The following is a 12,673-nucleotide window of genomic DNA, read 5'->3' on the forward strand; positions in this document are numbered from 1 at the left end:
ACTGTCTTTTAACCTATTTATGGGTTTCCCAGGCACACTGCTCATAACTGGTAAACTGCCCTAGGTGACAAAGACAGGTCTTAAGAATGCTGGAACACAGAGGCCAGTCTGGAAACCACACACATATCCTTAACCTGCACCTTCAATATAGCAGTAGTCATTTCACCTGACTCTAGTGTCAGAGACAAACTTAGAAAATCATCCTGAGTGTTGACAAATGTTCATAAAGATTTTAATGATTCTGCTTTCTCAGAGCACAAAAGAAATGAAAAGAAGAAACGTTTGTTTCTGTATCATCCTCAACAGCTCCGGAACTCCTGTTGTTGCTTGACAGATTTCATAACTGAGTTGAGCAACTCCGTGCATCTAGAATTAGATGCCAGTTCACGGGAGATGACAGTTAAAAGACACTCTCCAGGTTGTTCAACTTGCATTTTTAAAGCTGACACTTTCTAATGTTTTATTGCACCAAAATTTCAATTCATAGGATATTTAAAGTATCAGAGAGAAAAAGACTTCCCTGGTGGCACAGTGGATTAAGAATCCGCCTCCCAATGCAGGGGACAAGGGTTTGATCCCTGGTTTAAGAAGATTCTACATGCCACGGGGCAGCTGAGCCCCTTGTACCACAACTACTGGATCCCGTGCACCCAGAAGCCTGTGCTCTTCAACAAGAGAAGCCACAGCAATGAGAAGCCCAGGCACCGCAGCTAGAGAATAGCCCCTGCTTGCAGCAACTAGAGAAAGCCTGCACAACACAATGAAGACCCAATGCAGTCAAAAGTAACAGAAATTATCTTTAAAAGAGAGAGAACATAGATTAATGATTAAGACCATGAACTTTAGAGCAAGACTGATGGGGTTTAAGCCAGATCCCATAATCTTCTAGCTGTGTGTTCTTGAACACATAACTTCTCTGTGGTTCTAATCATCTCATCTATAAAAAGGAATTATAGCTACCTCATGGGGTTATTAAGTTACTATATGCTAGAACAGTGCCTGGTATATCTTATTACTATAAAAAATGCTTCTGTTAAAATGATCATTATGGCTATCATCATAATCATCAAAATGACTGGGGCTATATTTCTCTCAAGATGTACACTCTGAAATACTGACCTAACTTCAGCAAAAATGTCCCATGTAGGGGCCATTTTTAGGTTAGAAAATATGTAGAAACTGATAAAATCTGAATCTCAGAATATAATGAAAACAGAGAAAGGCTGATGTGAAAGACAAGGAATATGAATGGTTAGGAAGCAATTTCTACTGAGAAAACTGGGACTTCAGGGTCACTAAGTGCATTGCTCTTCTATGGCTTGGCTTAAGTTGTTTCTCTTCAAAGTTCTTGGGACTAAAAACATAGATAAATAATTTATTCTTATTTAAGAACTTCTTATAACTGAAAGCACTCTGAAAACACAGGCCAGGGTAAAAACGGTGGTGGGAGGACAGTGATGGGATCTGGCTAAGCTGTGGCAGCCCTGGAGGGTTTCTGATGCTCTGACTCTGCCTGCTGGGCTTGTGTGCCTACATGGGTTTCAACACCATGTACCCAATGTACGGGTGGAGGCCCAGCTTTGCAGAGCTCATCCAGAGGGTCGTCTTTCCTCTTTAAACTGAAGTGATCCAGAAAGGGACAGTGGAGCATGAATTCTTTTAATTTTAATTTTTGGCAGGGGTGTGACCTGGAAACTTGTCTGTTGTGCGTTTATTCACTATCATGAATTTAATTTCCCTAATTACCTTAACAAATTACTTACACCGGCCTCCTTAACCCCCAGTCTCCTCTTTATTCCGCCTCCTGGACTCCAGTCCTGGCACAGACACTGAAACAGGCCACAGCCTTGCTTAGGAACCTACGGCAACTTTTTATTGTTCCTAAGGTACTATTCAAACCTGTCACCTGGCCCTCCTGGCTTCCCAGTTCATCTCCTGTTCAAAAATGTCCTGTCCTCTGTGAAATCTTACCTGGCTCCCTATGCCCACTTTTCATAGCAGTTACCACATTATGTCAGAATTGGGTCAAATACCTGTCTCCCCTGCTAGACTGTGGATTCCTTGACTGCAGAAATCACCCCTCATTCACATTCCTGTGCCCATTAAAAAGTCCAGAAGTCCTTTCACCCTTTGCTTACTGGGTATGTCAATTTCTAGTTACCTGTCTCTAAACTTGAGTACTCATTATAGAGTTGAATTCTGTCATTGTAAATTCATGGCTACTATCGAGGCAATAGAATCTGCTGGGAAATATTACATCTATCAACAAGATGACTGGAAGATACCTATACCTTTGTATTAATTAGTCCAACTTAGATAATTTTTTTGGCTTCACTATCTTGGCTAGAGGAATGGGTATGTAACTTCAGAGCAGGATAGTATAAAGAAGCTGATCAATTTCAAATTTTCCTCTACCTTCTCCTAAGGATAAGAGACGTCACTGCTAGGCAAAAAGCACCACAAATTGATGCTTGTTCTTATAGTTACATGTTTTTTTTGCTATCCTCTTCAAGGTTAAGTAAATTTTCTATCAGTATTCCTTTTAATTTTTAGTCCTTCAAACCATCCTATATAACATCTCCAACTTATGTGTAAAAGATAGTCTACTTCAAATATTTATTCCATGGTATCAAACAGGCCTATGTTTTCTCTGAATTTTATCTGAAAATTCTTCAAATAGTAAAGCAATAGGTTAAGTACATCTTTACCTCAATGAGAATTAAACTTTTTCTAGAGTTTCTACATGTGCCTACTTAAGAGGAAGTGTATTATCAGAGGGTTTCCCAGGTGGATAAACACAAAATTCCACAGTTAAAACTATAGCAACAAACATTATAATATACAGGCAATCATTTTACCAAGAATAAATAAGAACCTTATGATAGAAGGTTCGTGTGTGTGTGTGTGTGTGTATGTGTGTGTATGTATGTGTGTGTGTGTGTGTGTGTATAGAGCCACCTTATGAAAGGGTCTTATATGTATGTGTGTATATATACACACAAATTCTTAAAATTATGTATTATATATATATTATATACATATAGATAATATTAAACCAGCAGAACAGGATAGAGAGCATGTTTAAAGAGGAAGTTAACGTACAGAAGAGATGGCTCCGCAAATCAATGAGGAAGTACTACTAATAGCTGGCACTAGAAAAACTGGCTCACTCTAAGAATAAAAAATAAAACTGGATCCCTCCTAAAACTATATATAAAGTTAGGCTCCAGATGGATTAAAAACCTAAATGCAAAATTAGAAATCTAATAGAAGATAATGTAAGAGAAAGTCTCTGTGATATGGGGTGGGGAGCAATAGCTTATTTTAAGCAAAATTTCAAAAGTATAAGCCATGAAGTAAAAATTGACTAATTTGGTGACATCTAAATTAAGAATCTGTATAATAAAGGGAGCCATAGTTAAAGTTAACATACAGATGACAGGAAAAGGTATTTGTACTTTCTAAAACTAAATTTGGCTAATGCCTATCTAATTCATAAGGAATCTCTAAATGCCAACAAGAAAAAGACAGCAACTCCACAAGAAAAATGAGTAAAGGTTCTGAAGAGGCAATTCACAAGAAGAAAAACAGATGCTCAAATTCATGGGTAAGCAGAGAAATGCAAATTATCTACCAATGAAGTAACATTCTCTATACTGTACCCTAGCCAACTTGATAGCTGGATAAGGCCAAGTGTTGGGGGAGGGGATGTGAAGGTAAGGAATCCTCAGTGTTCTGTTGGTGGAAACGTAGATGCCGCAGCCATTACAGAAGAAAATCTGATAGTACAGTACCTGGTCAAAGTAAGCAATTTCTTTGATCAATTTCACTCCAATAAATTCTCACACAGTTTTATAAAATACATATAAGAAAGTGTATGAGGATAGTTTGTGATGATGTGGAGTCGGAGACAATGTGGATTGGGGAGTAGACAAGTAATGAGTGGTAAATATATAGTACGGGAAATGGTCAAGTAGTTAAAAGCAATCGATATGTTTACCCAGCAACCTGGATAAATCCTGAAGGCACATAATACTCTGATAACAAAAGAACAAGCAACCAAAGAAAAGATCAATAAGTTTAGACAACATCAATGTTAAACTTCTGTGCATCAGAAGACAATATCAAGAAAGTGAAAAGATAAGCCACAAAATGGGAGAAAAGACTTGTAAACCATATATCTGATAAGGGTCTAAAATCAGAATATAAGCCTTATAATTCAACAATAAAAGAGACAACCCAATTAAAAGTGAGCAAAGGATTTGAATAGACATTTCTCTGAAGAAAGATATGCAAGTGACCAACAGCACATGAAAAGACACTCAATCTCATTAGTCACCAGGGAAATACAAATCAAAACTACTACTACTACTTCACACTCACTGGAATGGCTTACACACACACACACACACACACACACACACACACACACAAAGAAAATGGTGAGGATGTGGAGAAATTGGAAGCTTCATACATTACTGGTGGGATTACAAAACAATGCAAGTGTTGGGGAAAACAGTTTGGCAGTTCCTCAAAAAGCTAAGCATGAGTTACTATATGACCTAACAATTCTACACCTAGGTATATACCCAAGAAAAATGAAAACATATATCTGTACAAAAATCTGTACACCATCGTTCATAGCAGCATTTTTCACAATAGAAAAAAACCCAAGTGTCTATCAAATAATGAATAAATAAGCAAAATGTATATACACATAATGGGATGTTATTCTTTAGTCATAAAAAGGACATGAGTGTGTATGTTAGTCACTTAGTCATGTCCAGCTCTTTGCAACCCCATGGACTCTAGCCTGCCGGGCTACTCTGTCCATGGAATTCTCCAGGCAAGAATACTGGAGTGGGTAGCCATTTCCCTCTCCAGGGGATCTTCCTGATCCAGGGATTGAACCCGCGTCTCCTGCACTGCAGGTAGATTCTTTACTGTCTGAACCATAAGGAAGCCCAAACAGACATGCTACAACACAGATGAACCATGAAAACATTTTGCTAAGTGAAAGAAGCCAGACACAAAAAGTCACATAGCATATAATTCCATTTACATGAAATGTCTAGCAAATCCTTAGAGAAAGAAGTAGTGGTTTCTTAAAAGGGTGATAAAATGTTCTGGAATTGGTGGTGATGTTTGCACAACCTTATGAAAATATTAAAAACCACTGACTTGTATACTTTAAAATAATGAATTTTATAGTACATGAATTATGTTTTAATTAAAAAGAAAAAAAGAGATACAACAACTAAATGCTATGTAAGATCCTGCATTGGATCCTGTAACAAGTGACATAAAAGGAGAAAGCACATGGTTCTGAGGGGAAAAAAAAAGCCCAGCATAAAGTCTATAATACAGTATCATTTATACAAATAAAAAAAAATGCGCACACACAAACATGTATTTTAAAAGACATAAAAAGAGGGACATAAAACACACTGGCATAACTGCCAGTGGGAAAGGTGAGAGAAATGATAGTGGAGAATGAAGACAAGCGAGAACAAACAAATAAATGGAAAAGAACAAAAAATGACTACCAGAACCATTCTAACATAGTCCTTGCAACCTTTGGTACCTTGGGTTCAGTATTAAAAATGAAATGAACAAGAACTGACCCAACATCAACTGACACAACTGACACAAATCAACTCTGAAAAAGAATACATTTTAAAGATTTCTTCAAGCAAGAACAAGCAGGCTTAGTCAGCTTATGATCTAGACTTGAGAAGGAGCCGCTGTAGTGAAGAGGCGGCAGTGTCGTGGGAATGCCACGAGCCAGAGGGAGTCCTGAGTATGTTCGAGGGTTTTACGCCATACACGTGATATTTGACTTGGGAACTTGGCAAAATAAGCACAAATACTGAATTGTATCTAGCAAAAGGGGGGAAAGAAGGTGAAGGGAACAAGTTCCATTTTTCCAGGTAGTTGTCTTTTATCAATTTATAGTGGATGGCTATGGAGAGTCAGGGAGCAGTAATACGTGGGAAAGAACGAAGCTCTGAGGTATTGATCTGAATGTGTGATTTCTAAGAACAGCTGGAGAGCTATAAATGTGCATCTGACTCTTTAGTGCAGTTAATAGACTTTATATGGAATACAAAGAGAAACTTGGACTGCTTACAAACTCCATGAATGGGATTTTATGGACAGAAGGGACACTTTCTATTTTTTTACCTAGAAAAGTAATTAAGAGATTCTGAATGTTCCCATAGTTCAGTAAAACAGAGAATAACGGAATAAGGTGTAATCACTGAAATGTGATTTTACATGTCAAACGTGATTGTATATTTTAAGAGGCTACACCTACATTTGAAATACACCTTAAAAAAAAAATGGAATATACCTTAAAGCATGGATCTCCACACTTCTAATTTTCCTAAATTTTGACTGGCATTACATAAGAAGTCTTAAGATTTCCCAGTACACAGGTTTAGAAGTATCTGGACCAGAATGTCAAAGTTAATCTTTCTTTTTGCCACGTCATGAGGCTTGTGAGATCTTAGTTCCTCACCAGGCATTGAACACATGCCCACAGCACTGAAAGTACAGAGTCCTAACCAATGGACTGCCAGGGAATTCCAAAATTAATTTTTAAAAGAAAGAAAAATGAGTAATTTTGGACAACATTTTGGAGAAAACACCATCAACAATAAAGGGTAATTTGGAAAAAAAAAATACTAATATCATTCAGCAGTAGAAAGACCACTTTTTTCTCTATCTCAAGGCTACTTGAAGTGTGGTCTGTTAGTCAGCAATAAGATGTTTACTGATACTGAGAGTAAAAGTTTTTAAAAATTTGTAACAAATTGACAGAACAATTTTCTCATTTTAATTATTCACTTTTTATTATATTTTACAAAAATGCTGGTCTGGGGGAAAAAAACCACTGATGCTTCTCTATGTGGTTTGAGAAATACTGATCTATACTACTGCTGATTCCACTACTTCTAGCAGTTTCCATCACTACTGCATGCCAAACACGGTGGTATAAATGCACCACATACAGCATTCTCAGAACAACTCTGAAATGTCGTTTCCTGTGGCACTGAAGCCTGCTTTTCTTTGTGGGTCACAGAACAAATTTAAGGCTAAAAAGCAGGCTATAGAGATCATGGTAAAGAAACTAAGATAAATCTTACCAAACTCATATTAACAATAAGTTTCATTCAAAAATTTTTATTGAGCATGAACTATGTGGCTAACACAGTTCTGGCTCTTTAGTACCAACTATGATAACATCTCTGGGTCTTCCCTGGTGTCTTTTTCTGGGCTCCAAAATCACTGCAGATGGTGATTACAGCCATGAAATTAAGACACTTACTCCTTGGAAGGAAAGTTATGACCAACCTAGACAGCATATTAAAAAGCAGAGACATTACTTTGTCAACAAAGGTCCGTCTAGTCAAGGCTATGGTTTTTCCAGTGGTCATGTATGGATGTGAGAGTTGGACTATAAAGAAAGCTGAGCGCAGAAAAATTGATGCTTTTGAACTGTGGTGATGGAGAAGACTCTTGAAAATCCCTTGGACTGCAAGGAGATCCAACCAGTCCATCCTAAAGGAGATCAGTCCTGGGTGTTCATTGGAAGGACTGATGCTGAAGCTGAAACTCCAGTACTTTGGCCACCTCATGCGAAGAGCTGACTCATTTGAAAAGACCATGATGCTGGGAAAGATTGAGGGCAGGAGGAGAAGGGGACGACAGAGGATGAGATGGTTGGATGGCATCACCGACACAATGGACATGGGTTTGGGTAAACTCCGGGATGGAGTTGGTGATGGACAGGGAGGCCTGGTGTGCTGCAGTCCATGGGGTCGCAAAAAGTTGGACACGACTGAGCAACTGAACTGAACTGAAGTTCCCTGGTGGTCCGGCGGTAAAAGAATCTGCCCAGAGTCGATCCCTGGATTGGGAAGATCCCCTGGAGAGGGGAATGGCAGCCCTTTCCAGTAATCTCACCTGAAAAATCCCATGGACAGTGACACCTGCAGGGCTACAGTCCATAGCGTAGCAAAGAGTTGGACATGACGACCATAAGTCCGTATTCTCTCTGTGAGTCTCTTTCTGCTTTGTAAGACTTAGCAACTAAACCACCACCACCATGACAAAATCTCTCACTTCACAAATCTTATGAATGACTACATTCTAGTAGGGGAGATGACAATAAAGAAATAAACTCACAGATCAATAACCTCAGGTAGAGATAAGTACAGTGAAGAAAAGTAAAGCCAAGAAAGGGAAGAGAGGAAGACTGGGGCAGACAAGGAGAGGTTTATTTTAGATCCTGTGATTACAAGGGGGAAGCATAGCAGTTACGAGCACAGACTCTGGAGAGAATGCCCCATTCAAATACTTGCTCCGTCACTAGTTGTATGACCATGGACAAGTTCTCTAACGGCTCTGTGGCTCGCTCCCTCATCCATAGAATAGGAAATTAATAGTGCCGACCTAGCATTGGTGTGAAGACTAAGAGTCAGCAGAAGTAAAGTATTCAGGACAATGCCTGCTACATAGTAAGTGTTTCCTAAACATTATTATTTCTGCAGGCAGTGAGACTTAGGGAAGACCAGAATGAGGAAGGAGGCCATGCAAAGATATGATAAAATAATGACAGCTATAATTAGATGAGCACCTTAGGGTATTTATGCAGATTATGTATAGTTTCACCTTTAATCTTCACAGTGATCTTGAAATAGATATCATTATTCCCATCACATAGAGAAAAAAAACTGAAGGTTAGAAATGTTAAGTGACACGTTTAAGGCCTGCCAACTAGCTAATAGGTGTCAGTGAACTCTGTCAGTCAAAAGCCTTACTTCTTCTATTGGGTGTATCTTGCCTCTACTAGGTATTGGCATAGAACTGAAAATATCCTTAATGTTGCTCATTCATCCATTTACTCATTACTTCTTTCAAAAAAAATATTTACTGAGTGCCTAGCAAGTATCAGGGCTTCCCTGGCGGCTCAGCCAGTAAAGAATCCACCTGTCCACCTGCAATGAGGAAGACAGCTAGTATCACAGTCCATTGGTAATATTTTCTTTGTCTTCAAAGAGTAGACCCTTTTATTTGGGACATAGTGATGTAAGAAGAGCACTCAACGAATTGCAGAGATAAGGAATGCAATGGGGAACGGGGGAAGCCCATATGCACAGAGACCAATGAGGCCCAGTTCAAAAGAGGATTTGGGGACTTCCCCTGACTGTCCAGGGGTTAAGGTTAAGACTGCACTTCCACTGCAAGAGGTGTGGGTTTGATCCCCGGCAAGGGAATTAAGATCCCACATGCCACACAGTTTAGCAAAAAGAAAAGAGGATTTAGGAAAAAGAGAGAGAGGATTTGGGAAGAACCGGGAGGAAAATTTAAAAGGCAGGCAGGGAGAAGAATCAAAAAATGCTTTCTGTGCAGGGAGCGGGGAAGCACTGGAGCTTCCACTGAGGAGGACTTCAGAGCAGCCAGGCAAACTCATGTCCACAGAGAAATCCCCCTACAGAATCTCGGACAGAAGGGAGATTTATGTAACACCTCAGAGACAACTGTATGTTAGTGGTGCGGGAGGAAGGGAAAAGAAAAAATCAAGAATTTAAAAACCTGAAAACGTATAGCTTAGAGGATCACTGCCAGCAGGGGGGATGGAGTGGGACAGGAACACACATTACAGTATAAGGAATTTCAACATGGAGACTGACTTCATACATTTGTTTCTTTTGGCCTCTTTTTAGTTTTACAAAATTAGGAAAAATAATAGAATAAGCATTATGTAATGGTTACCTTGTAATTCATAAACAAAGAACATGAACTGGTTGTTATTCAAAATGGTTCCTAATTACAAATTCTTAATGATCAAAGGCAGCCTTATAGCAAGGCAAGACCCTAAGTGCGTCTTATGCCCCATTTACTGGCTATTCCCACATATTCCTGCTCCTGCATTTATAAAGCAGCTTCCAGAATGAAGCCCTGCCTGCAAGGCAAGGCACACTATGACATGGACCTGACATGAAAGGTTTGATACCAACAGTGACTTTCTTTGAACTCTTCAGAGGATTTTCTCTCACTCAAGCAGAGACTTAAGACATCATTTTAAGAAAATAAGATCTGAAACATATTACCTATGTCTTTCACTCTGGGTGCTTGCTCCTCCAGCATGTAAATAAATGGCCACCACTCGCTAGCTGGATTATTTTTCTTGAGCTACTGACAACTTTATAATAAACTGTCTTTTAAATTCATTAAATGGAAAAGGCAAAAAATGAGACTCCGGCATGTATAAATGGTTCTATCACTGCCGTGGCTCTGGTACTTCTGCAGGTTCTATGTCCCTCAGATCAGTTTGGGGAAGGCAGGTGTAACAGTTCTTACCTTCTTCAGCAATGACCGTTAGTGTGACAGTGACCCCAGCATCCTTGATCAGCTGAACAATGTTATCATGGGACAACTCAACAATGGACTGCCCATTCACTGCAGAGATATGATCTCCAACTTTCAGCTTCCCACAGCGATCAGCTGGACTTCCTTCTATGACTCGGCCAATTTTATGAGGAATAACTATGAAGAAAAAAAGTTCCCAGGTTTTTCAATTATTTAACATATCTCTTAGTATTGGATTTATCATCAGCATCAAAAATTCAACCTAATAACAAAGAAAATCCTTCAAAGATATATCAGAAAAGCCACCACGAGTGATCATCCTATCCAAATGCAACTATCTTCATGCTATCTTCCATTCTTTGTCGACACGCAGATACTCTTTACACAGCTGCAATCACGGCATATAAACCTCTTTGCTTTTCTCCACTTACCAGAAACCTTTTCCAATTTTTATATTGTCCTCCTAATAATCCCATTTAAAGGCTACTGACCTCAGTGATATTTATTAAAATATCTCATGTTTCTTGTTTGCCATTGGCTGTTTAGGCTGCAACATGAATTTGGGTATTTTAGAAACTGCTACAATGAGATCATCTTTGGTTCAGTTGAAGGGGCCTTTACTCCCACAAGAAATCTTGTAAATAAATGCAGTTCAAAATCAAGTTCAGGACTCAGCATGGTCAGAAATCCAGTTACAGTAAAAAGACTGATCATTAAAATGAATCATATTTACTTCTAGAACAAAATTTATTCCTCTTATTTGTGCCTCTATATATATATTTTTTTTAATTAGAAAAGCTGAGTGGAATTAGAACATTAAGTATTTAACATTAAGATTATTTGGCTTATGGATAAAATCCTACCCTGGAGACACAAAGCTGCTCTAAGACATTTGGAAAGATACTTTGTGCGGTTCTATTATATCTCTAGTTTAATGCTGAAGGCTTTCCTAGAGTTAACTACTAAGACTCTCCACTGTTATTATGCCTTAAAATGAGTTCTCAGACATTCAGGGAATCTTGTGAAAATATCTTTCACCATTTAATAAGGGGCATTCATATTAAGAAATAAGTGTTCCTTCTATGCTCTCTAGAATTTCTTTGCCTACCTTTATCTGGCACTTGGGCTCTTGCTGAATGTGTCTTATTATCAATAAGGATAATTTAATATTTTTAAATGGCACAGTGATTATGTTTAATTTCTATAGTAAAATGGGCTCCTTACTAGTATTTCTGAATTATATCTAGGTGTATGTTAGGGTCATTTTAATAGAATTTCATTTGGACTGGAAGTTATTCTTGGCCATGATTTATGCCCCATGGACAGTTAGTGCCATTCCTTGGCCCTTCTAGGATTATGCAGTGTGAGATTTTATCTTAAAAAAGAGGAAGTCAATGTGGAAGCAAGTACCTTTTAGCTCTGAATTATATCAAGCACTTACACCATTTTCCTCACTGTTGTTGTGCTTAGTCGTTCAGTCATGTCTCACTCTTTGTGACCCCATGGACTGTAGCCCTCCAGGCTCTTCTTGTCCGTGGAACTTTTCAGGCAAGGACACTAGAGTGGATTGCCATTTTCCTCCTTCAGGGTATCTTCCCGACCCAGTGATCAAAACTGCATCTCTTGTGTCTCCTGCATTGGCAGGCAGATTCCTTACCGCTAGCACCACGGACCTGGGTTTGATCCCTGGGTTGGGAAGATCTGCTGGAGGAGGGCATGGCAACCCACTCCAGTATTCTTGCCTGGAGAATCCCATGGACAGAGGAGCCTGAGGGGCTACAGTCCGTGGGGTCTCAAACAACTAGGCGACTGAGCACAGCAGAAGCAGCACGGGCTGGGCCCTGTGCCAGGCGACGCGAGCTGGTGCCCAGCTAGGATGGCCGGCGGCACATCAGAACTGCATGGAGAATCACACAGGGGCCCAGTGGTGACCTTCTAAATCAGTCTCTCAGTAACTCTCCGCCTTAGAAGAGATTGACTTGTAAACAATGTTCACTCCAGATCCCCTGAGAAGAAAATCATTCAACTCCCTGGAACACTGAAAGGGGTTTGTTCAGACTTGGCGAAAGCATGAAACAAGAAAAACCTCTGAGGCCTCAGTTGTTCCTTTCTCATCATGTGAGTAATGTGGTCAAAAGGAAATTGGCAAATCCTGGTACAGAATTTCCAGAAGGGTTCGTCATAGAGGTGAGGAGAGATAAAAGCAGTTTATTGTCTAACAATAATAATAACAAAAGATTGTTATTGTCTTGGCATTTATAGAAGCACCACCAAAACAGTTAAAGATAAACAGACC

General features: G+C 39.2%; 1 protein-coding gene across 5 annotated transcripts in view; it reads right to left on the reverse strand.

Annotated features, from left to right (window-relative positions):
* MAGI3 (membrane associated guanylate kinase, WW and PDZ domain containing 3) overlaps nucleotides 1-12,673 on the reverse strand; it is a 245,445-nt gene that overhangs the window by 13,636 nt on the left and 219,136 nt on the right. For all 5 annotated transcript variants that reach the window (XM_043460185.1, XM_043460184.1, XM_043460186.1 and 2 more), the window contains exon 16: nucleotides 10,369-10,554. In XM_043460185.1, the coding sequence (XP_043316120.1) occupies nucleotides 10,369-10,554 (186 nt within the window). The remainder of the gene's footprint in view (nucleotides 1-10,368; nucleotides 10,555-12,673) is intronic.

Source organism: Cervus canadensis, chromosome 2, assembly GCF_019320065.1.
Source record: "Cervus canadensis isolate Bull #8, Minnesota chromosome 2, ASM1932006v1, whole genome shotgun sequence".
Classification (NCBI taxonomy): domain Eukaryota; kingdom Metazoa; phylum Chordata; class Mammalia; order Artiodactyla; family Cervidae; genus Cervus; species Cervus canadensis.